Source organism: Fusarium sambucinum, chromosome II (genome assembly GCF_050947815.1).
Source record: "Fusarium sambucinum isolate potato_lamoka chromosome II, whole genome shotgun sequence".
In the NCBI taxonomy this organism is placed as follows: domain Eukaryota; kingdom Fungi; phylum Ascomycota; class Sordariomycetes; order Hypocreales; family Nectriaceae; genus Fusarium; species Fusarium sambucinum.
In genome coordinates, this window is record NC_139293.1 from 3,502,677 (window position 1) to 3,527,511 (window position 24,835).

At 46.7% G+C, this 24,835-nt stretch overlaps 9 protein-coding genes across 9 annotated transcripts; 7 read left to right on the top strand and 2 right to left on the bottom strand.

The window, feature by feature from the left end:
- Window positions 1-547: 547 nt before the first annotated feature.
- FSST1_008023 (voltage-dependent anion channel-domain-containing protein) lies at window positions 548-1,873 on the top strand (the record flags this gene model as incomplete). The annotated part of the gene is made up of 1 exon (XM_083224865.1): window positions 548-1,873. One exon carries the CDS (start codon window positions 548-550, stop codon window positions 1,871-1,873), a length of 1,326 nt encoding a protein of 441 aa, XP_083083984.1.
- Window positions 1,874-2,576: 703 nt separating this feature from the next.
- Window positions 2,577-3,691, top strand: FSST1_008024 (kinase-like domain-containing protein; the record flags this gene model as incomplete). The annotated part of the gene is made up of 2 exons (XM_083224866.1): window positions 2,577-3,072; window positions 3,120-3,691. 2 exons carry the CDS (start codon window positions 2,577-2,579, stop codon window positions 3,689-3,691), a joined length of 1,068 nt encoding a protein of 355 aa, XP_083083985.1.
- A 692-nt stretch (window positions 3,692-4,383) lies between these two features.
- Window positions 4,384-4,812, top strand: FSST1_008025 (uncharacterized protein; the record flags this gene model as incomplete). Its single annotated transcript, XM_083224867.1, has 2 exons — window positions 4,384-4,584; window positions 4,633-4,812. The coding sequence occupies 2 exons, from the start codon at window positions 4,384-4,386 to the stop codon at window positions 4,810-4,812; spliced, it is 381 nt and encodes a 126-aa protein (XP_083083986.1).
- A 214-nt stretch (window positions 4,813-5,026) lies between these two features.
- Window positions 5,027-6,679, bottom strand: FSST1_008026 (uncharacterized protein; the record flags this gene model as incomplete). Its single annotated transcript, XM_083224868.1, has 1 exon — window positions 5,027-6,679. The coding sequence occupies one exon, from the start codon at window positions 6,677-6,679 to the stop codon at window positions 5,027-5,029; it is 1,653 nt and encodes a 550-aa protein (XP_083083987.1).
- A 954-nt stretch (window positions 6,680-7,633) lies between these two features.
- Window positions 7,634-8,669, top strand: FSST1_008027 (uncharacterized protein; the record flags this gene model as incomplete). The annotated part of the gene is made up of 3 exons (XM_083224869.1): window positions 7,634-7,737; window positions 7,802-7,964; window positions 8,055-8,669. 3 exons carry the CDS (start codon window positions 7,634-7,636, stop codon window positions 8,667-8,669), a joined length of 882 nt encoding a protein of 293 aa, XP_083083988.1.
- Window positions 8,670-9,394: 725 nt separating this feature from the next.
- FSST1_008028 (uncharacterized protein) lies at window positions 9,395-9,925 on the bottom strand (the record flags this gene model as incomplete). The annotated part of the gene is made up of 1 exon (XM_083224870.1): window positions 9,395-9,925. One exon carries the CDS (start codon window positions 9,923-9,925, stop codon window positions 9,395-9,397), a length of 531 nt encoding a protein of 176 aa, XP_083083989.1.
- Window positions 9,926-16,429: 6,504 nt separating this feature from the next.
- Window positions 16,430-17,691, top strand: FSST1_008029 (uncharacterized protein; the record flags this gene model as incomplete). Its single annotated transcript, XM_083224871.1, has 4 exons — window positions 16,430-16,689; window positions 16,757-16,779; window positions 16,837-17,242; window positions 17,292-17,691. 4 exons carry the CDS (start codon window positions 16,430-16,432, stop codon window positions 17,689-17,691), a joined length of 1,089 nt encoding a protein of 362 aa, XP_083083990.1.
- A 1,426-nt stretch (window positions 17,692-19,117) lies between these two features.
- On the top strand, window positions 19,118-21,135 carry FSST1_008030 (GMC oxidoreductase-domain-containing protein; the record flags this gene model as incomplete). The annotated part of the gene is made up of 4 exons (XM_083224872.1): window positions 19,118-19,178; window positions 19,250-19,593; window positions 19,652-20,472; window positions 20,526-21,135. The coding sequence occupies 4 exons, from the start codon at window positions 19,118-19,120 to the stop codon at window positions 21,133-21,135; spliced, it is 1,836 nt and encodes a 611-aa protein (XP_083083991.1).
- A 1,285-nt stretch (window positions 21,136-22,420) lies between these two features.
- On the top strand, window positions 22,421-23,876 carry FSST1_008031 (S-adenosyl-L-methionine-dependent methyltransferase; the record flags this gene model as incomplete). Its single annotated transcript, XM_083224873.1, has 9 exons — window positions 22,421-22,489; window positions 22,540-22,577; window positions 22,636-22,689; window positions 22,752-22,758; window positions 22,806-22,850; window positions 22,910-23,067; window positions 23,125-23,181; window positions 23,234-23,588; window positions 23,646-23,876. The coding sequence occupies 9 exons, from the start codon at window positions 22,421-22,423 to the stop codon at window positions 23,874-23,876; spliced, it is 1,014 nt and encodes a 337-aa protein (XP_083083992.1).
- Window positions 23,877-24,835: the final 959 nt, after the last annotated feature.

Genomic DNA, 24,835 nt, shown 5'->3' on the forward strand with positions numbered 1-24,835 from the left:
ACGAGTCAAGTAAAGTGCAGCGGAGCTTTGACAGGGTTGGCTTATTGGCTCACCGTTGATCTTCAAGGCGATCGCCAAGGGGCGTCCCGAGCTATCTCTACCATCTGCTTTGAATGCCGGGATCGTGCACAGGGTTTCATCTTGCAAAAGAACCTCGCTGGTGATAGATGCTCAGATGCCCAAAGAAACCCCTGTATATTCATCCCGGTTAGGGGACTACCGGCGCATCTCATCACTTACCCGTCACCAGTTGAGCTTGCGTGTCAGCCAAGACAAAATGAAGATCGAGTCACTGCGCCCGTTAGAGATATGCGTATGTAATTACGATAGTAAAGGTAAGGAGGTAGTGGCATTCTTATCTTTTCCTCTACTTCGAGCTGTATTTATTGCCAAGCCCTTGCTCGATGGCTCTCTCCTGAGATAACTTCATCACATTGTTTCTTATTCCTTCTTCAGCTAAAGCAAGCCGCACGATACCACTTTTCCCTATCTGTCTGTTAATCGTCTTTCTTCTTCATCCGAAACTGGCCACTCCTGTGATATCACAATGGAACACCCCTCTTGTCGAGGCGCAACGCCAGCTGATCCGAGCATGGATCGTGACAGCTACAACCTCAACAACTTGATCAGCAACCGAACATCCTTCCTCGACCCCAATGATCAAGACCCAACAACAGATGTCGAGTCTGGAACATCAACACCTTCACCCAGCATCCGAAAGCAACATGACTCTCATACCATATGTGACATCTACGACCCCAATCGACCGAAGCTCAAACTACGCCAACGCTTGAAGCATTTCACATGGGCCTCATATACCCTGCCGATGTCAACTGGAGGTCTATCACTCCTTCTATACGCCCAACCACACCAATTCACTGGTCTAAGGACCATCGGTCTTGTTATGTACATTATCAACCTGATAATCTTCACTTCAGTCAGCATCGCCATGGCCTCGCGGTTTCTGTTGCACCAAGGCACATTTGTCAAGTCTTTGACTCACCCCAGAGAAGGCTTCTTTGTGCCTACCTGTCTCCTATCTATGGCTACGCTCATTACTAGTACCGACCGTTATGCTATAGCAAAAGACAACGCCAATCTTGTCTGGGCTGTTCAGGCATCGTTCTGGGGATACTTGATCGTCGCTCTTGTTCTCGCCATAGGCCAATACAGCTACGTCTTTGCAGCCCACAGCTTCTCACTCAACACAATGATGCCTACTTGGTTGTTGCCGGTTTTCCCTATCATGCTGTCTGGTACAATCGCATCTGTCATTGCCGAAACTCAACCCAATCTCGACGCTCTGACCATCATTGGCGCAGGACTTACATGTCAGGGCCTTGGACTTAGTGTTGCCGTCATGATGTACGCACATATGATTGGACGTCTCATGCAAGCAGGACTTCCTAACAGGGAGCACAGACCTGGACTCTTTATGTGCGTAGGCCCGCCTGCTTTCACTGCTCTTGCAGTTATTGGCATGGCCAATGGTATGCCTGAGAGCTGGGATATCGTTGGGGGTGACGGAGCTGTCACTGTAGCCATCGTTAAGTTGATCGCTATCATGAGTGCCATATTTCTATGGGCCTTGAGCTTGTGGTGGTTTGGTGTCGCTGCCGTTGCTGTTATTCAAGCCCCACCAAAGTATTTCCATCTCGGATTCTACGCGATGGTTTTCCCTAACACAGGCTTCACTCTGGCTACCATCTCCATTGGCAAGGCACTTGAAAGTAGTGTCATAGGCTGGGTAGCAACTGGCATGACCATTCTTATACTATGCGTTTTCGTCTTTGTGTTTGTAAGCCATGTGAAGGCTTTCATCAATCAGGATATTATGTATCCAGGAAGGGATGAGGATGTTGAAGATCATTGAGAACTTTTTGGCCTTGGAATAGATTGGAGTTTAAAATTGTTTTAGATACCTTGGGGAATAGACCTTGTCTGCTAATAGATTTCTTCATCTTCACTTGACCTATTGCCTTGTCTTCTCGATGTAGATGCCATGACACTTTCAACTTACATGATCCACTTCACTGCTGGTGCTGTGACCTTATACCAGAACTCTTGTGCCTGATACTAACTCATAAAACTACGGCATGGTATCGCTATAAGTTTAGTGGTCCATGATTGAACAAAACTATGTGCTTACTATATGCGTGTTCCTACGTATCATCCTCCTATCGCTCACTCCACTTCTAATGCAATGTCAAAACATCACCCTTGTCAAGGGCCAAATATCTGATTGGTAAGATGACGAGCAAATTGTGCAACAACTCCATTCTTCGTTACAAAAGAGTTAGTCTGGTGAGAGTCGGATGTATCTACGTAATCAAGACTGACCCCTCTCCTTGGCTAGCCATACGGATGAATCGTAGCTATCCCAGGGAAATGGCAGTAATAGTATTTCAGCCAATAGTGTCTGTTTTCTTGTCAGAGAAGCTCCGAGTAGTTAGACAGATAAATGAATAAGCAAAAGATAATCGACCATTCATGAGTATAAGGATCCCCATTGCCATCCCCATGCTTACGGACACGTAAGAAAACTGAAAAACGTTCCTTCATCTCGATTTCTAACAATGACTGATACACAAAACGAAACCCTCCCATCACTTCCGGCAGATTTCACACCTGAGTGGTTCAGTACCAAAATTGGCCACAAGGTCAAGTCTGTCGAGAATACGCGCAATATTTGGGGTACAGCCAGCAAACTCTTCTATACTATCACATACGACGATGAGAGCAGCCAAGAAAGGCCGACAGACATCTGCGTCAAGGGCGTCTTCGATCCTAATATGATCGAAGCTCAGCCATGGACAGTCAGTTTAGCCCAGCGTGAGGCAGACTTTTTCTCAAAGGTGGCACCCAGCATCAACAACATGATCTTCCCCAAAGGTTGGTGGAGCGGAACAAGCGAAAAGCAGGGTATTGCTATTATGAATGATCTTGTCAGCGAAGGATGCACCTTCCCCGCCGAGGTTGCTGCTTATTCAGTCGAAAACGTCAAGAACGGTGTGGAACAACTAGCCGGACTCCACGCACAGTATTGGGGACAGAGCCAGGAGGATCATCCTTGTAAGTATCTAAGTTTCTACTGAAGTATCATTGTCTAATCAAAATAGGGATCTGGAACAACTACGACCCTGCCATGACCTTTATGTGCAGATCGTGGGATGAAATTGTTAGACGTCCTGGTCGTCCTCAGTTGCCAGAGTATCTGATGGATGGCAGTCGATGCAACGAGGCTTTGGATCGCTACTACGCTGAGCGCAACCCTCGCTTCCGAACTCTACTTCACGGAGACACTCACATCGGCAACATTTATTTCACTGCAGACGACCGTATTGGGTTTCTCGATTGGTCTGCCTTCCACTTTGGATCCTGCTTCCATGACGTTGTTTACCACATGACGGCTATGTTGAGCGTAGAAGATCGCAGAGCTCATGAGATGGAGATCTTGGACCATTATCTTGAGACACTGCATCGCCTTGGTGGTCCCAAATTCGACCGACATAGCGACCCTGAAGTCATGACTGAGTACCGACGATCTTTTATGACAAACGTTATCTGGCTCATTTGCCCCGATGGTCTCCAGAGCAAGGAGCGTGTTGCGACTCTGTGTGAGAGGACAGTTGCGACTTATAATGATCACAAGGTTATTGACGTGATTTTGAATGCACCAAAGCCATCTTAATAGGAAAATCGGGGAAGGACTGGCATGTCGTTGAGGCAACGGGATAATTGAAGACTTCCCTTGAGTAGCTTACTAGTTGTGGCCATGAAGAATTGCTTGATTCTAATTATGCGTGGACTTGATAGATACCCTATCACGTATTTGTCTTCCATGTGCAATGTTGTTGTTTATAACCCCTGGCTGAACAGTGAAATCCTCCTATATTTCGGCGAAGGATGAATCAAGTCTAGCGGGTGGCAGAAACGTGAGCCTCCCAAGTCTTGGGGTAACAAATAAGGAGTCTAAGAACTATGGTTTAAGGAGGATAAACTGTCCTAGTAATTTTGTCCCCTGTGCTTTTTGTGGTCGGTTTTTCTGATACCCTGAGGCAAACATAACGAATATAGAAATATGAAGTCATGCAGAAATGACGTACTCGTTTTTTTCGTTGGCATCCTACACAACCTTTATATTACGCATCGTCCATTTATTGCTCTTTAACTGTGATAAAGGTTTCTGCTATGTGCGGCGTGACCATTACGTACTCTCAGAAGGTCGAGGTAGGGATGACGCGACGACATGAGCTTCTCGCTCAAGAAGATGAATCACCAGGGGATTCATGACGTTGATGATTTCTACTATTCTTAATATAAGAACACACATACCTTTTTTCATCAAGAACAATTTCTCTCTAAATTCTCGTCACTATCAATATGCGCACCTCCCGATCAATTCTCAGTATCCTTCGAGTACAGCCATCCTTCGTCCCAAAGCAGTTCTCCACGATGTCATCCAACAGACAGATTGAGAGAGGTACAGACGAAAACGCCTCACACGCCACCGGGCCGTCCAAGGTTCCGGAGGGTCTGCAAGAGGCCGTTCCGAAGGGTGTTGAGGAAAGCCTTCCTGACTCTGTGAGTACTCACCAATAAAGAGGAAAAGCATGGCTGACAGTTTTCAAGATCCATCCAACTTCAAATGACCCTGGACAGTCAACCAAAAAATCTCATGCCAAGGGTGGCAGTAAGGAATCTGTAGTACCACAGAAGCTCCAAGAGATACTACCAGAGTCGGTTGAGAGAGCTGTGCCCAACGCCATTCACGACACTGGAGATGCACCAGTCACGGGTGACAAGAAATAGATGCATATTTAGTATGGGGCTTCATAATAGAAAGACTTTAAATACGTCTTGTATCCATAAGGAGGTGTGATGTCAGAAATCGAACTCCCATGTCAAAACTCGGAAGCCTTCGAGTCGGGCACGATCATAGTAAATGATTGAATCTCACCCAGAACAAGATATGTAGTCTACCTCGGAGACACTTCTCGTCAAAAATAATCCTACTTCTACCACGTCATTCGCCATTATTTGCAAGTCGTCTATATCGAGGCTCAAACACATACAGCCAATGCCGGTTCTTTTGCAATGAGGCCTCTGCCATTTGTTCCAAAAAGTCCCGAATCCCTTTGAAAGGGTAAAATCTGAGATCCCAAGCTGTCCAACACATTAGGACGTACTCCAAGTCCCGAAAGACATCCATGCTGCCATACGTCTCTTGGACAAGATTGTCGAGTTCACGGCGCTGAGACTCGTTTCGTCCTTGGTAAGTGGAAAAGAAGTACTCCTTGGCTGGTTGAACAATATCAGGACCTACGAGAAACAGATGGGCACTTGCTTCGTGCTGGTTGAGGTCGCCTGAGAGACATATGCACCGCAGGCTTTCTGGTGTGGGCCACGATAGCATGTTACCAGCGTGAGATTGCGGTTCATCATCGCGAAGCAGAGGAATTGCGTTCCCTTCAAGGAAATCCAAGTCGTACCAGCCGACATCTTCAGCTTTTGCCAGATAGTGAAGGGCATTCTGGCCGTTCCAGATCGCCTCAAGCCCGTTTGTCACGCTTAGGAATTCTTTATAGTCGTCAGGGAGAGGTGTCTCCAATCGTTTCTCCAATGCGGCTATATCAGTGGAGGAGCATCCTGGCCTTAAAAGGCCGTCAGTGTTCTCGGGCCTCGGCCGAGGTTGATCTGATGGACGATAAACGTCTAGATCATCGTAAGGGCAGTTCTCGAAGGTGTTGTTGCTAATCGTGTGAACCAGATTCTTCAGGGTCTGATTCATGTATCGAAGTCTCGGTCCAGTTTCCAGGCGGTTCTCGGCCATTTGAACAGCGCGAGAGATGGCTGGTCGAACCTTGGCTGGGTGGATGTTGAGCATTTCCAGCATGGGCAGAAGAGGAGTCACTATGACTTTACTCCACACCAACCGGGAACAAACAAGTTGTTCAATCATCTCGTAGGCCTCAATTCGTCCGCATATCTTGTCAAATAATTCTCTAGCTTCAGTGCCCTGGTTCAGTCGGGTGTATATGTCGAGGGCGATCATCAATCCTGCCGTGCGATAGAGCTGCACATAAGGATATGGGAATATTCCCTGACGCCACCACATGGCTATCTTGATGTACTTGACAGACATTGGACCGTTAGGACTAGCGGAGTATGAGAACTCTCCGTCTTTGCTCATCTTCTCCGCCACCACGACTTGGCCTGCAAGAGTACCATCCCAGTTTGGAAGTTCAGTTTGTAGACCGTTGTACGCCATGTCAAGGGCTTTCCTGGCTGTTTCCTCAGTGATTTCCCACTCTTCACTAAATCTCTCGAGCCAAATCTTGCGACCTTTTTCTTCTATCTCGAGGAGCTTTTCCTCGGTGCGTTGGGTTGGAGGGATCCATGAAGGCCAAGGTGAGGTTGCTTCCCAAGCAAAGTACATACACGGCTTTAGGAATGGGTAGCATGTCTTGCAATGGTCGAAAGGGTCAATTCCCCTGTTGATAAGAGTCTCGAGGAGTTTTGTAGCGCCATCAACCTCCCCGATAACGGCAAAGTTCACAGCTGTCTGCGCAATTCCTTGGATAACTTCTGCGAGGGAGCGGTAGTCGGCAATTGTTGGTTCATCGTCGACGTGACGCAGTAGGAACTCGATTCTGTTTTCGTTTGGATCAAGACTCATTTTGGCTGTAGTTTTGGAGGATCAAGATGCAAAACCTCATGGTATCATCTTTTATTCGCATGGGTAGGAAAGTCCTACGACTGTGACGTCATTAGTAAGCAGACAATATTGCCTGCCATGAAATGTTATATAGAATGAAACATGGAAGGAAATAATCGCAAGTCATGCATGTTCTTATTATTGTTCATTTAATTGGGAGTTCAACTGTTTATTAGTGGGCAGTGCAGCAGGACAACTGCTATCACCATGAAATGAAACACAATTTACTGGTGGCAATTAAACATGCTCTGTAAAGTGACCAGTTCTGTCGAATTATGGCGGTCTCTGCCCCAAGTTGACCCCCGCAGCAGTCGAGCACACAGCCTGTAGAAAGCCCTGTTTCTCCCCTATGAATAAAGAATAGCGATCCAACACTGCTACTGCAAGGGATCCATCGGATGGATATTTGCACAACCGCTCGGCTACGAGTACCAACAGCTATCAACAATAAAGACTCATCTTGTACTCGGCTTCACTTCTATATTTTCTTCTTAACTTATCCAATCGGCATAAACTGGCTCTCAGGTGGCGCTCAGCGTTATTCTTGTTATTCTAGTTATTTTTTTCGTGTCGCGTTCTGCAAACCATTTGCGCCCTAGCGTGCGCAACGTCTGCTCTTATTGAATTTCTCATTCACTCCAACAACTTTCTTTCGCCCACCAAACTCCCTTACAACCCATAACTACCTAGGTACCTATTACCTATTAAGGTTTCCTCGCAACTCCAATTCTCCCGCGGTCAGCTCGGGCACCACGCAAACCCTCGACAGCATTTGCTCCTCCTCCATCCTGTGTGTTGTACCCTACCCATTCAAGTGCCTCGAACTGACTGATCTTGATGAAATGACGGCGAGCCTCCCTCCAAAGAATTTCATTTGGTCTCCTTTAGCAACAACCCTGTGAGACCCTGGGCACAATGAGCCGTCGCAATCCATCCAGACAGGCAAGATACGAGGCAGACTACTACGCCGATCTATTACCGTTGCCGCCTCCAAGCCCTGTTTGCAAAAGTAGAATCAAGTACGCAGGTGTAAACAAAGTTGACCGTGAAAACACTTGCTGATACGCATTCTGAACTTGACAGCACTCCCAACACAAACCGCAAGCGTGCAGGAGGCAAGTTGGCTTCACAGCCGCCAGCGAAGCGACAAAGCAATGCTACCGCGTCAATCGACCCTGAGTCAGCTTCTACAATAGGTTCAGAGGTCGTGCGGGCAATGCCTCGGTCGAAGACCAATCAGGCGACGGTATGTGTTCCCGACAGAGTGCGAGGGGTTATTGGTTCCAACTCTTCATGTGTCAACGTACCCGTAGCTAATCAATAACTCTCATTATAGTCAAAATCCATTACCAATGAGCAGACTCCAGAGTCTATTGAGCGACGTATCGAAGAATACAAATCTAGTTTGCAAACCCTCAAGGCCAAACATGACACGATATTTCAAGATGGAAACCCCCGAGCCGTCAGCAGGTTGAAAGAGTTACTGGCAACTGATCGATTCAACCGTGAAACCACTATTACAAAACTGAGCAAGATCAAAGACTTGATCAGACAGGTTGCCAAAGCAATCAACAACTGTCATGACGTGGTACCAGCACAACTTCACCAAGCTCTACAAGCAAGCGTGACCGATCGCGACAGTTGTGAGGCCGAGCTACGCAAGATCGAGGAACGAGAGAAGAGGTCGACACAGCTCTTCAAAGTCGCCGTACGCAAGGATCATGAAACTGACGTCAAGCTCGAAGAAATGAGCAGGCAGATGGACAGATTGAAGTGGAATGTGTGGATGGCTGAACAAGACCTCATCAATGCCCTTTTGCAACAAAGGCTCGGTGCTCTCAGTCGTATCAAAGTGTCCAAGCTGACTTACGACCAGCGACTCCAGATGGGCAAGTTTGTTGGGCAGGTGACGACAATTGTCAATGGAGGATCAGGGAACTATGCCGCATGATTTAAGCATTACGAATTGGTTTGGGGACTTGAACAAACCTGAATTGTTCAAATGGCACAAAGGTAGAAGAGGGTTTTCAAGACTAGCTACATGATAGCAATATAGAAACCATTATTCTCATGGATAGTTTGTGCTAGAATGCACGAAACCTGGTTGCACTCGGCTCCATCGTCAATGATCCTTGTCGTTCGTTACTTTACGTCTTAATTCTTACACAGCATCGGCTGTCAGGGTTAACGGTCCATGCGAAATCCAGTCGGCGATAAAACATTGACTTCTGAAAGGTTCACAGAGACCAGAAACCTGGGCAAGGCGAACTCATAGAGTATGTCTCTCGTCCGCTCATTCTATAAACACGTGCAGTAGATTAATGGTAAACCATCAGGGGAAGATAGATGAATAATCGTCCATTCTCCTGACCTTCATGTCACATATTGTAATTTAAAACGTAATTGTAAAAGAGTAATTAATGCTATAGAATAACTGCTAAAGTGCACGCTGAAAGGAATGGCTGACACTCGCTTGCAACACCTTGCTACTGACGCCGGATCATTTGAAGAATTCTGGCTTCTCACTTGGCACATTTTTGCACAACCTGTTGTCCCTTGACGAGTCTCAGACCCTGAGTAATGATAGTAGTTTTGGAAGGTCACTCGGTGACAGACTTTCAAGCAACTCCCAGTATCACTTCCGCCATGTTGTTCGCCAGAGAGCTCATTAAGAGCTTAAGCTCCAGGGACGCCGGGAGCAGTAGGAACCTTGTTGGGGACCAAGTTTCCAGCGCGCTCGCCGACATCCTCTTCATCTCCACCGACCTGCTGTCCGATGAGGGCCGCGTCCCCGGTGGTCTGCCCGTCAACAGCATCTCCATCAGTTTCAACAAGGTCGGCTTCCCCAGTAAATCCTACGGCGTTCAAGATTGCAGCAGCACCATTGGAAATCTTGTCACCCTGTCTCTTGGTCATCTTGAACATCCTGGCCTTGGGGCCGGGAGGAGGAGGAGGGGGGCTGCCACCACCGCTGCCGCTGCCGCTCAAGCCATTGGGCTCATCGGGCTCGGTGGGATGGCCGCCGAGGAGTTCGGCGATATGATCCTCGGCGTTTTCAACGGCATAGCCAGAAGCGTTATCGGTATCGCTGATGATGGAGTCCGCAGCGCTGCCTTCTCCGCCAAGCTGGCGAGGCTGGTTGACGGGAGCCGCAAAGGTCACGCCGATAGCGGCGAGGACGATGAGAACCTTGGTAAGTTGGGTCATTTTTGCTGATTTAGTTTATTTGTTGTTTTGGTGTTTGATGAGGTTGGAGGTTGGTTTGTAGTTGTGTAGATATGATGAAGAGGCAGGGTTGTGGTTGTGTCTGTCAGGGTCTGAAGTAGAATGTGAGCTGAGTGATGTTTGTTGGGATGAAGGAGAAAACTGTTGTCCAACGAGACAGGATACTTCCTTTTATCTTTGGAATTGTCGCAGATCTTTGCTCGTCTTAGGTCATTATTCTCTTACGTAGTGACAGAGACATAACTTCTCTGTCTTCACATGTCGGATAGATTGTCCTAGCCATATTCATCACTACTATGCGTAGTTCCAAAGGCCAAATGATTTGATCACGCACTATAGATGGAGATTGAGGATCTGCATGACGTCAAAAAGGTGAACTACAATGCGGCTCAATAGTTGAGAATCACAAAGATGCATCCAGCAGACTGGCTAGGTGCGTCATATCAGGCTATGGCAGCTGAACTCCAAAGACAGACTCCATATAAGATGGCCAGCAAAAGCGTCAGTGGCGGGTATTGATATTGTTCTTTCTCCGCACAGAGCACCTCTAACGGGAACTCAGTAAGTGTATCTATTGATCAACTGTGTTTTCGGGTGTGCCTGAGCCCAACGGCCATCCTGGACCATGACGTTAAGCTTCGCAAACAATAGAGGTCTACGATGCATAGATCCTTCCCTTATCTCTGGTTCTCAAAGTTACAAATTGTCTGTTGAGCGAACAATCTTGCGGTTGTTTGACATGATTCGTGAATATTTTGATACTAAGAGTAGGACAACCTAATATAGAAACTTCCTTGAATCGAACTAGACTACCCGTTGAGGGCCACCTACGACAACGCACAGGTCCCTGAGAATCAGTGAATATCATTGACTGGTACGAAGCCGTGACTTCCGAAAGGGTCCAGCCGTTGTTACAAGTGGCTTCGGATAGAAAGCCATTTTGCAGATCACTTTCGTCACCAAAGGTTCCGAAAGCCAAAACGGGGTCCTCGATGCTTGTGATTCGGCACCGTTGGTGAAGATGCACTAAGATGCCGATGAGCCGCGGTCCCGACAATTCGGTCAATTGCGCCGAACTATAATTTTCTTAAACAACCTTTTCTGGTATCTTAGACGTAACACTTCTTCCCGGTTACCGGGTAAGTTGATGGGCATCGGTTCAGTCGGCACCAAGAAATCGGTTGTTTGTCGCAAAGGTAACTGAAAGTCAACCGCCATCGAGGTAACTCATTGCATGAGAATCAATGAGAGATGAGCCAATTTTTGTCTGATCTTCCGGCAGTTCATTGTTTCTCTAGATCGGCGACGTTGTAACGGTTATACCCCATCTCGGCTGGATCTGATATGCTTAATGAGCCTGGCAATCGGATCGATGAGAGTGACGTAGTCAGACTAGTCGTTCGCCGAATTTATGATTTGCTTAACCCAACTACACTACATGATGAGGGGTCCTATTGGAACAAATAGAGTATGCGCTCTTATTTGATTATGACATGTAGTGAACTTCTGTTTCCTCCAATGTATATGACGCATATGCTGCCATCATTAGCTCAATTTGTTCTGTCGCTGTTGATACCTGTAGAAATCAGGAAGAGAGAGACACGCAATTCTGTCTTGACCTATTCAGGGATCTACACAGAGGATCAGTAAACACAGATTACTGAACCAAATATTGAGTTTTAGGTTAAGAATGAAGCAGGCTACGTCGGATGTGTTATTTTGAAGCCGTCATGTTAAGTGACTCTCATTATTGAAATTATCTCAGAGACTAGGGATGTTCCGTTTCCCGTCAACGATTTTTCCCCGGCCCTCAAATCAGAGACAACACCCAACTCCTGGATCTCGATCATTTTTGACAAAATTTTCAGGTTTACTCAACAGTTATTTCGTTGGTTTCGCCATTCAGGACAACGCTTGATGTTTCCAAGATCGAGCTACAGGTTATGTATGGTTAACCTGAAAGGAAAATTGAGAGATAGCGGCTCCTTGATCCTCAAAATGGGTTCGTGATCTGATTGTTGTGAACAAGATTGAAAGGATTGTCTCTGAGGATGTGTTTGTAATCTTCATTCGACGCGATGTCTTTCACCTCATAATGTACTCAGACGGGACAAACATGGAAGAGCGAGATCCTTTGTGATCGTGTGCTGTAGACAACTGAAATGTAGTACGAAGTCGTCAAGTTAATCGGATGCAGTATTAACGTTGGAATCATGATCATGCCACTAGTTCTATCTCCTCCTTCTCATCCTCTCAGCATGCTCACCAAAGAACAATCTACCACAACGTCGTGTTGACTTCATCATTTATGGCTACAAAGCCGGATTGCTTTCTTTCTATTCTTGTCAGCAGTAACCTTATGCCTTTCTTATAACGGGCGTTCAGATGGTTTAATTTCCAAACTACACCAATCCTCCAAAAGGCTCTAAAGAGTCCGATGAGTCGATGTCACCTTTGCGTTCTGCCTCTGTCTAGTTCGACATGAGGTCTCTCTCCGCTTCCTAATAATTGTTATCCTCACTAACAAAAAAAAAAACAATGGTTCCAAAAGGCGTGGTCAAGACAAGTCACTCCCCTATAGACTCACAAAAGCTTTTACGATCATCACCATTTGACTACTTCACACTTCTCTATGGTTGGACAGGCTCAAAGGGAACAAGAATGGCTACTGCGTTGAGCTCTGATAACACCCAGAGAAAACAACAACTTAGGATGAAAGAGCAAAGCAGCATAGTACTTTTACACAATACAGTCTTTAGCTTCTATATTTTTCCACAGTGGCGAAATGAGATGCTTCTATCGTGTGCAAATCATACGTTACACTCCTGGGTTATCAGCCTAAGCCCAGCCCGAGACAGGCATAAGTTGTAAATCAACTATGAATATGCCCACTTTCCGATGATGCGACAGCAAGCGGATTTCCGTAACCAAGAGACTCGATTATTTTCAAGTTTACCTACCCGGCGTCTGTAGCATCAAAGTATCATAAAGGAAGAAAGGATTGAAATCCCAGTGTTGACTGAAACTTGTATTTGAAGGTGAAATGGGTCATCATACATCCTTGGTTTCGGAAAGCAATAGTCATTAAAAACAAAGCCAGCACGTTCTCCATCAACAAGGTTTACTCGCTTGCAATGGAATATTTACCCTGTCCTGCCTACGGTGACTCCATCAAGCTGCGCAAACATGCCTGCAAGCTTCACCGATATTCCGCTCAACGAAGCAGATACGCGTTGAACCTTTGTTAATTTCTTTTACATTAACAAGTAGCAGTCCTCCTATACAGTTGTATATGTCATAAAATTTGATGCTCAATGCCAAGTAACTATGTTTGTTCAAAGAGTTTATTCAAAGCCCAGCTGGTGTATTTTATTATGTACTTGGCATCGTCTCCGGTTCATAATCATGATGTTGTAGATATCCGTTCGTAAAATCATCCCCTCCACGAAATCGCTTGTTAGAATCGAAACGATTCCTTGTTTCATTGTCTCTACGTCCTCGGTCATGTCTTCCTATTCTAGCTGCTTCGTGTAGCGCTTCTGCCATTTCTCTCACGTTCGCTACTCTGTATGGATATCCAATACCAAAATCCTGGAACATCAGAAACAGTTGATTAGTTCGGCTCTGACATGTGATCCACTAAATGTGTCTCTTTGACCGTTGGTGGCTAGCCTCCGGCAAAGATGCAAAAGGTCGGTGCAAGGTAGTATCAAGCAAGGGGTTGCCGGCCTCAAGAGCGACCAACAATACGAAGTAGTTGATACTTGACTGCCCCATTCTCAGTGGCCCCGTAGCAATGCCTGGCTGAACGTTCAAAGCCAAGGCGGGATAGAGATATCGGAGTGTTCAGATCGGCCGAGAGAGATCTTCAACTGTGTTGATGATGGGTGGAAGCTTGCAGGCTGCTCCCCGAGAAGGCTGAAATTATACATACAGTATTGATTTTCGACAACCACCAACTAGTCCCAAGCGCAATTGAAGTTATTTCCAGCCCGGCACGAAATTCAATCAAACTACAACACGAGTGAAGATCAGTGGTTTTCTCCAAATGAGATTTCCATGCACATGTAGTCGGCACCACAAGCGAATGCTACATGACAGCAGAAAGCTCCATAGATATTACCTGTTACCACCTAGCAATGATTTACTTATCCATAGCGAACCACTGATCGTCAAGAATATCTCGGTTTTTCGTCGCACCAGCGAACCCGTATCAGGTTTTTCAGAAACTCTCATATTCTGGCTCAAGTCGCATTTCCAGTAGACGAGTTTCACAAACCATGAGCTAAGCGGATTAGAAAGGAAGATTAAATAGCGCATTCACCACTTTAATTGAGCTTGGTCCGCCAACATTCGTACCCAACTGATTGTTGGTAGCTCGAAATAACTACGATGTTGCATCAAAGGTGGAAGAAACGGGCTTCAAGGTCCCAGACCCTGAATAAGCTGCCAAAAAGGAGCAGGCAACTCAAGGTGATATGGGGCCCAATGTTGTCCAACTATTATGTATCACTACGGATCCTAGTCAGACTAGTGGGGTTTGGAGAAATGATCGTCGGTAGTGAGGAATGAAGAGTTAAGCATAACCCCAGTCGCCTTTTTGGGCTGAACAAAAAATGATGTGACTTATCACATTTATATACGAGAGGACAAGCTACTGGTATTTGAGGAAGTGATTGTCTCCCAAATCTCAACAACAATGCAATAATTGAGTCAGGGCCTTCGTAGAGCGCCCGTACCACTGAAACGCATTAATGAGCCAACCAGTAACCTAGTCGCAGATATTGCTGGGGAGCCGGGAAGCCGGCATGCTGGTTACATGCAAGCCAAGCAGCGAGTCAGTGCCCAAGATTGGCTTTCGGGGGATTACCATTACCCTGTCGCCTGTATCCTGATTCCTGTCTTCCCAACTCTTCTGCCCTTCAACCTCCTGAATCGACTTGACTCGTCCAACGCTATGTGGAACTAGTAAAGAGTCAGAAACACACGTGGCGAGATCCTTTATCAGTACTCTGCACGTGTAGTGGCACTAAAGACAAGAAATCTTCACCATTTAGAATCGCTTCATTTCAACCTCTCTACATCTGGCCGAGATGCCGGTAATGAAACTACCGCTGTATCTTGGCGTTGCCACGTGCGAAAGATCCATTAAAGATTGCTCTCGTGAAGGAAATATACATGTTTTGAGTCAGTGCTTCAATTAGCTTTGAATTCTGGAGACACAACACGTTTCTCTCTTGGATGTTTAGAGCAGATGGCGTAAGATGGAAGGAATTGAGTTCCGTCAGACTGCATTCGCTAGACTGCTTTGAGACAGAAATTGACTCGAACGCGAACCCGGCCTCCTGGGAGAGCGCTGATGGCGAACAATGGCAGGCCATGCAACTAGTGCAAACGCCCGCTGCAAGGTTTTTCCCCAAGCGAATGCTCCGTACGCCCGGCGCAATTAGCTACGAATCATGGAATAACTACTGCAGCTAAGATATTCCTTGTTATTACTACCTCTGACTGATGCACGGGGAAGCCTGCTAGATTCCCAGGTTTAGCTTGACCATCACAACACATTCAATTGTGGGAACAATCTCCGGCGGATAAGAAGAGAGATTGGAAGCGCGGCGAAAAGAGAGATCCCCGGAGTAGTGATCGAGTCAGATGGTACTCTGTAGACTATTCTACCACAGTCTATCAATGTCAATGTTAATGTGAAAAACTCCAAATGATCGCCCAAAGTTCCACATCCAGACCACAAAACAAAATGATTTCGGACCGCGCAACGACCGAACCATGGCAATAGATCCTCTGGACTAATTCTCAAAAAACCCTTCTAGAGTGTCTTTGTCTCATTTTACCATGCACGAAACGGCACTTAGTCCATGGAGGATTCCGTACTACGTAGATGCTAGTCGAGTCGAAACAGACTAATGACAAACTACACTGACTCGAATCCGCTCACGGGGTAGGTGGCGAACCTAGCTTTTCCTAAAGAAGCTCAGCCCCTATCTCCCACCGGGGATCTAAAAACGCCGTCCGCTAAGCCTTAGCATCGATCAAGTCTAGTTCGCCGCTCAATAGAGACGCCGTTCTCGAATTCATCAGCAAGACCATACTGTGATTTGCTCTGCTTACCTCCGGCAGTTAAGCCATCTTGAATAGTCTGTCGGTCTTAAACGCTAAAGTAGTTTTCTGGAACCAGGCTTTAGGACGTCCGAGAGCAAAAGAAAAAAAGAATGTGTGATCTGCAGAATTCCGATCTAACTTGGGGTTCCTGTTGCAGGGGGCTCTTTTCTTCCTTTCTCTCTTAATGACGACAATTGCCGGACCAATTTCACTTGATCCGACCAAACCCTGCACGCTCCTTCATTTATTATAACTTGCAGCAAGTCGGTCCTGACTGGTCTTTTGGCGTTTCCTTAGGCTCTAGCATTTCAACTATCTACGGGAAGGATCTGTCCGTCTATACAGACACACGCACACACACATCTCGCCATGGCCGGCTTCCTAGTGCCAGACCATTACGTGGTGGTAGCACCCAGCACCACCGACCAACTTGTCGCCAGTATCATTTGGGGTTTCACGATCGCTGTGGGAATCTTCTCAGGACAAAAGGCTGGAAAGCAAACATGGGAACAGTACCAACGGACAGGACGCTTCAGAGCTTATGTGTGGATGATCTGGGCTGAGTGGATCGCGTCGATGGTTATCGGAGTTTTGTCATGGTGCTTCCTTCGCGGTTATATTCCTCCTAGGTATGTTTATTCCGTGCTATGTCACGTATTCGATCACGACACAACACATTGCTGACCTGCATATTAGCTTTTGGATCTTCTTTTTTCTCCGTACGATATGCTGCCAAGACTTTCAACGAACGAGCCTCAACTAACCTGATATAATAGTTTGTCTATGGGTTGTGCAGATTCAATGTATTTGTGGTATCATCATCAACCGAATTTCCCTTCTTATGGTCGACCGAAGAGATGCCGTCAAGATCAGATGGATAACAGCAATTCTTCTTGGACTTATCAACATCAGCGTCTTTTGTATCTGGATTCCTGCCCAGCTGCAGATTTCGCAGCGTTTCCACGACATCAACTTCATCTGGGATCGTATTGAGAAGGGCATCTTCTTGATCATCGATGCTGTGCTTCACGGCTACTTTATTTATCTCATTCGCATCAAGCTGATTGCCAATGGTCTCACCAAATACCAGCCTCTGATGCGGTACAACATTGTCATGATTTTCATCTCGATGAGTTTGGATCTCATTCTTATTGGTAGCATGTCTATCGGCAATGGTTTCATGTAAGTTTGCTATTCGTCGTCCTCAAATCCCCAAGTCTAATAGGAATAGTTACGTGCAATTCCACCCTCTAGTTTACATACTCAAGCTGCACATTGAGATGAATATCTCTGCGCTTATCGTCAGAGTTGTCCGCGCCACAGGCGAACACAGCTCGTACCCTGGTGACTACGAGGAGACTGAGCTTCGTTCAAAGGTCAAGGCTCATGCGTCAAGAAAGACCGGTTCAGCCAGAGCTGGAGGTGCCATGTTCTCGACAACAGGAAGGAATCTCGAAGTCCGCATTGATGGTGGTAACGAATCCGCCGACAGCCAAGCTAAGCCTCATCAAGGTCCAGGAATCACAAAAGTGACACAGACCCACGTACAGGTAATGGACAAGCACGACGAGGATGATGCCAGCTCCCAGTCCTCGACACGGCATCTCAAGGAGCCGTACGCATACCCGTGAAACAATAGGGCTGACAGAGGAGTATTAAAGATGGAGACAGTTCATTCTAGACCCGCCTCACCAAGTTGAGGCCGTGCGGTGCGAAGCGATGCTTGCAGTATGAACTAATGATATTCATACCTCCCAACATGTCTTGGGCATTTATCCCCGTAATTTCATGTACATACAACATTAGAACTAAGAGAATCTCTCAAAAGGCCTTGACTTGAGCCTCAGCATTACCCACAGTAATGCGCATAATTAATAATTTAGCCGATTTCCAAGCTTGAACTAATGCGAGTGACGTGACATTCCTTGCTGAATTGATACGTAGTGTACCTGGCACTCGGGTTCCTCGCGTAGGTCGACACGTACAGAAGACATGGTCCCTCAGCTTTTGGGCGCAAGAATAGATGGCGTAACAACACGTCTTAAAATAGGATAAAGTGATCTACTAATTTCGTTCCTTGTACCTCATGCGGCCAACCTTTCTGATACTTTGAGGACAGGCTCCTGGTGCCTGGGTCGGAAACAATGTTGGCCGGTTACTAACGCACATTGGGTTGATCCATTGTGGTAAATGAGCTATTCAAGGATTCGACGTAGACTGGGCCTAGGGGGCATTAGCTCAAGCCATAAATAGTTAGCTGCGCGAGTACGGGCCATCATGGCTGAAGATTTCAAAGTGATTGCAGTGGCAAACTGGGAGAAGCGGCTGACTCGAACCCATTGTGAGCCCGTAGAACACAATTTGCCCGAATCGTGTCTTGTGTATCGTGCGGCGCAGCACAAGCAGACAAGGGACCAAATGTCGAACTGCCACATTGCCTTTTGACCGACTGCACCTGCATAGCGTTACAACGCAGAGATAATTTGGGCGTCACCGTTCCATCAAAGATCCTCCAGACATATGCCCACTAACCCCCAGACCGCAAGGCGCACAGCTGGTGGGGGTAGGATCTAGACCTTTATTATCCAGTTGTTGTTTAGCGTTTGCCGCGGACTACGGCTAGAGGGTCATGTTCCACAGTCACCAAGCTCCATAAAGCTAGTCAATATGGAGAAGACACTGGCCTTGCGTTACCCGACTAGCCAACTCATTGAGAGATGCCGTTCCCCAGTTCATTGCAACGTACCCCGACCTGCCCGGTGTTTGACCAATATCGCAACAAACCCGGATGAAACGTCCTACGTCAAGTAAGGATCATGAATTGTTTTTCGGGGTCTTGCTCCAACCAACAAATTCCCGCATGGATGAGTTCAAGGATGGAGGGACATGCTTATGGTTCGATGCAGCCGCTGTGCAGATAAACTTTGTGAATATATACCTTCCCCCCTCGCGCTCAAGGGTCTCTTTTTCTCAACCCTGAATCATATAACACGCCACTCACTCACTATTCTCTGTTCCCAATCCGTTTTCGTAAAGATCTTCAACACTTAGTTCACCATGGGCTTGTATACTAAGCTCGCTAGCGACATCAGCGAGGTTGATGTCATTATCGCTGGAGGTACGGCCAATACCTATCACCTTCTAGTAATTCTTCACCGGACGCCAATGCTAACTCCATTTCACTACTAGGCGGCACAGCAGCATGCGTTGTTGCCGGTCGGCTAGCAGAGGCTGACCCAAATCTGTCCATCCTGCTCATCGAAGGAGGTCAAGACAACCGTGGTGTCCAGAACATTGAGAACCCTGTCTTTTTCTTGGATCATCTACTACCAACCTCCACCACCACTTTGTTCTACAAGTCCAACAAGTCAGACAACTTGGGGGGACGCGAGTCCATTGTTCCCTGCGGTGGAACGCTGGGCGGAGGCTCGTCGATTAATTTTATGATGTACACGCGTGCTCAACGGTCAGACTTTGACTCTTGGAAGACACCTGGTTGGGCCGCAGATGAGATTTACCCCTTTCTGAACAAGGTAATTCTCAACATTCCGATCATTTGTTGAATAGAATATTTAACTAATCCCCCGCAAGCTTGAGACATACCACGGACCTGGTAACCCTGAAAATCACGGACACAGCGGTCCGGTCCATGTCTCCGACGGCACATACCGTTCAAAAGATTCAGAGAGTGACTTCATCAATGCTACTTCTGAGGTTGGCTGGCCCGAGATTAAAGATCTGCAGACACTCGACGCCAACAACGGTGTTGAGAGATGGTTGCGATATGTCTCCAAGGAAGGTCGACGACAAGATGCCGCGACAGCCTATCTGCACAGCAAGATTGGCAATGACAAATACCCCAATCTCCACGTTCTAGTAGAGTCAAAGGTCGTCCGAGTCCTTCTTGACGACGAGAAGCGAGCTGTTGGTGTTGAGTACACTCCCAACCCTGCATTCCAGGCACAAATAGGTCCTACTCAACACCCCAAGTTGACCGTCAAGGCTCGCAAGCTTGTTGTTGTCTCTTGTGGTGCTCTTGGTACTCCTCCGGTTCTTGAGAGGTCAGGCCTCGGTGACCCCAGCATTCTCAAGAAGGTTGGCGTTGATGTCAAGATTGACTTGCCTGGTGTTGGTTACGAGTACCAGGATCATCAGCTTGTCCTGTACCCTTACAAGACTGCTCTTCAGCCGCATGAGACTATTGACAGAGTCCTTCGAAACCCCCACAAACGCCAAGAGTTGATCGACTCCAAGGATCCCGTTCTTGGCTGGAACTCTATCGATATCTCCAGCAAGCTCCGTCCTACTGAAGCCGATGTAGCTGCACTTGGACCTGAGTTTCAAAAGAAGTGGGAGAAGGACTTCAAGGATGCTCCTAACCGCCCATTGATGCTTATGGGTGTTGTTTCTTGGTAAGAGCCTTTACATTACTCATTCTTGATCAGTCAAACTAACATGATACCAGCTTCCTTGGAGATCCCTCCACCGTGCCAGAAGAACAATATGTCACTGTCGGCAACTACACCGCTTACCCTTACTCCAGAGGTCACATCCACATCACAGGACCTCAGCTTGACGACCAGCTTGACTTCGACGTGGGCTTCCTCAGCGACGAGCACGATATCGACCTCAAGAAGCAAGTTTGGGCTTACAAGAAGTCCCGAGAGATTATGCGCCGTACCAAGATGTACCGCGGCGAAGTTGCAGCTGGCCACCCAACATGGCCTGAAGGATCCAAGGCTGCCTCAGCAGATCTCAACGAGGCCCTGAGTGATGTCAAGGATATTGAGTACTCTGCCGAGGACGACAAGGCTATCGAGCAGTGGATTCGAAACAACGTCGGAACTACGTGGCACTCGATGGCTACATGCAAGATGGCTCCTCGTGAGCAGAACGGTGTCGTAGACGAGCGTCTGAACGTCTGGGGTACCAAGGGTCTCAAGTTGGCAGATCTGAGTGTTGCACCAGAGAATGTTGGCGCCAACACTAACAACACTGCTATTGTCATTGGTGAAAAGGCTGCTGATATCATTATCAATGATTTGAGCCTGGGACAATCAGCCTCACGGCTATGATTAGATTCATTATTAGCATGTCTCAGTTGTGTTTTCAATAGCATTACGTCGCATCTATAATACATAATCTAAATAATAAAACAATTTACCCCAGCTAAACAACTTGATCGACTCAGATCCGCGATTGCTTTCAATCCCAACCGAATGATGTTATGCCAGATGCGCTACAGATTTGCTTTAACAGGGACAAAATGATTAATTAGTTTCTAACTTTAAATATATACATGGTCTGATAATAAGCATAAGCTGACCCCTGCAGGAAAGTGACACATATCTAATAAATATAATTATTTGGGTTGAATCTGATCTGAGACCTTGCTGAAGATTTGAACAAAAAAGGTAACATACAACAGCGGGGATTCGCTGGTCGTCACCGACCCAACTACTAATCCGCCGGTTAGTGGCTTGACTATGGGAGAGCGGACGGGATCCCGTATTTTCCACTACCTTTGGTCGTATGTACCAGATTACTTGATGCAAAGGTATATATACGTGACGATGCTTTCTGCATGACACTACATCTCTGTCCAACTACTTCACAGCCGGCTCTTTTACTGAGCTCCTGTACCAAATTTCTCGTATCGCCTGTAGAAGCATTGCTGGCTGCTGCTCCAGGGGCCATTGAGGCGTTGTCTATGTGTCGCATGTGAATATACCCAGTTTGTTATACCAGCATGAACAGGGTCGTCTAAAACAGAGCTTCCAATTGGGGTGCCGCCGAGAAGAGCGCCGCATTCTTATTTTTACCTGCATTTCAATGCCAATACCACATCAGTGAACAGTAATTGGCATTCCAGAAAGGTCAGTACTACTTGCCCATGATACAAGACATTTCACCCGTTTTACGCCTTGTTGAAGCCGTTCTTGGGCTCTTTGTTTTGTATATTCTATCATGTTTCTCTCTTTTCCCGTAGACGTGAAGTCGCATAGAGTTTCATTTATATATTATACTCTGTCGTTCATCGTCGCTAACTGAAACTTTCTAGCCGAAGGATCACGGGCAGCGGCTTACGCGGAAACTCAGTCGATCAACAAGGATTCAAACCCAAAAGACGACGGTAGTATCGGAGGCTGTCCCAATTAGATTCATGATTCCCTGCAGTTGCATCACTCGAGTGGGGTTGCCAACCAATGTCTGATCTCATTCCTCTGAACGAACAACCAACATGATGTGACATTGAAGAGTCTAACGGCCAATATTCTATAAAGAGGCGGGGCATGCCACCTGTCCTCCGAGCGTCCCTATGTAAATTGCTTTCTGCAATCAGTCATACATTTCTCCACTATGGCCTCTCAAACCGCACAAGGGCCAAGCCAGCGTCCTGAAGACGTCCCCGGGTTATTGGAAGCAGAAGTAAACATTTTGATGGACAATGAATTCTTGGTGTGCTAACTATTATCTAGGATAGTGCGGTGGACAGTGATTCCACTCTGGAGCTAATGTAGAACTCTATACTGATGGTTCTCGTACGACATGGATTGCTAACAAAGTCATTATAGAGATGGTTCATCGAGTTACCTCACGTCCCTCAAGTCCAGCATTTTCAGCTACAGGTAAGACCTCGCAGCAAGGCCTTGGCTCTCACTTATTCAAGTAGTTAATATTCTCTTTCCAGATATGAGGTTTGTCTCGTCAGATCATCAAGACCATACGCCTAACCTTGTAATAGAACGGTCGTCGATATCATGCATTTCATGAAGGCACTTATTTAGTGGTTTGTTTATCATTTTACTTCGCCTAATCTCTGTTATCCGAGTATCTGACACTATGTAGCCCAACGATGATGAAGAACAGAACCGAATGGATTTGGTTCATCACATCTACAGTCTACTCATGCACGGAAAGCTTCATACCGCGCCAATCAGTGACAACCCGCAGCGTGTCCTTGATCTGGGCACAGGCACCGGTATATGGACTATCGATTTTGCCGAGTAAGTAACGACTTCTGCTTTGCTAAAGTGTTGCCAATTTATTCATTTTGCAAATAGTGAACACCCTTCTTCTGAGGTTATTGGGACTGATCTTAGTCCTATTCAACCTGATTGGTATGTTACAATCCAGCATCTATCGAACCAAAGCTTATAATCCCTTCTGTAGGACTCCTACCAATTGTGTATTTGAAGTTGATGACTTTGAGGACCCATGGGTATATAAGAGGCCTTTCGACTATATCCACGCCCGCGAATTGGAAGGTTGCATTGCCAATGAGGAACAGTTTTTTGAGCGCGCATTCCAAAACCTCAGCAGCGGTGGATACCTAGAGATGCAAGGCCAGAGGGCATTCTTTATGTCGGATGACGAGTCAATCAAAAAAGCCGTGAATGCCGAAATCTGGGCGGTGGCCTTGCGAGAGAGCAGTATCAAGTTTGGAAAGCCGATTGACTGTGTAACGGGATGGAAGGATAAGATGATCAATGCGGGCTTCGTGGACGTGCATCAGGAGATACGCAAGGTAAGCCAATGTCCTAACAGTTGACTCAGTTAGGGGAGACTGCTGATGTTCGTCCAGATTCCTATAGGCGGCTGGCCTAAGGACCCGGTTCTGAAAGAGATTGGAAAGTGTCAAGTTATTCAGTCTTGTGCGGCTATCGATTCATATACCCCTATGCTTCTTGGGAAATTCCTTGGCTGGGGCCACGATGAAGTGCAGGTTCTCATGGCAAAGGCTAAGAAGGAGCTTCGGGACCCAGCTATTCATATCTATCTTCCCGTCTATTTCACTTGGGGCAGGAAGCCTTGATGAAAAATCGACTCGAAGTCCAAGAATGCTACGATGGGCTATCGTCTCAATATTAACAAGGCAGTGCATCTCGAGAGGCCTAGTATGTCGCTCATTTGTACCAGTTGACTTTCCATCTCTTAGATACTGGATGCCTCGTTTAGAAGTCAATACGATAGAAGAGATTTAAGCTTTATTCATTTCAGACGGCACCTATTCTTTCACCTTTGTACTCTTCAGTTTTGGCGTAAGCCATCGTTCAGGTTGCACAAACGGAGTTCGGCTTCAGGTTTTACCGACCAGCAACCAACAACAAAGAAACAGATCTTGGCTGGTTTTCTTTGTTCTTGCTTTTGTTTGCATTTTTCGCCCTCTTTCCTTTCCGCGCGTATTCATTTTATTTCATTCCATCTCCATCCTTCAACTATTTCTGGTGTCAAACACTTGTCCAGATAGTCAAAAGATATCTCATCCCTCTGATTTATCGAACACGCCCACAATATGACAGATACCGTTCCTGCTCCTTACGATACTGTGGGACTCTGTGATCAGAGAAAAAGGGTTCAAAAGGGTTTCCAACGAATCTATCGAATGATCCAGCTGTGGCCTTGGGAATGGCTGCCTCCGCACTTCAACCCGAGACCCGAAGACTGGAACATCAATTGCTCACAGAATGTGGCCCAAGTAGTGGGTCTCGTCAGTGAAGATGGTTCACTTATAACACACTTCGAGTTACGCGACTTTCTGGTTCATTTGTACGAGGAGAGTCATCGACGCCAGTATGAGACATCAGGCCTGTCATCACGCTTGGCAACGGACTGCAGGTTGGCCAAACAATGGATTTTACAGACGCAAAACGAACGAAAGGTTGCCGGGATTGTTCAGGCATCAGGAAAATCGGAACCAGTCGCTGATTACATGCGTAACGGTGAATGCCCCGACAGCGAAGCCGAGTCTGGTACTGATATCCCGAACATTCC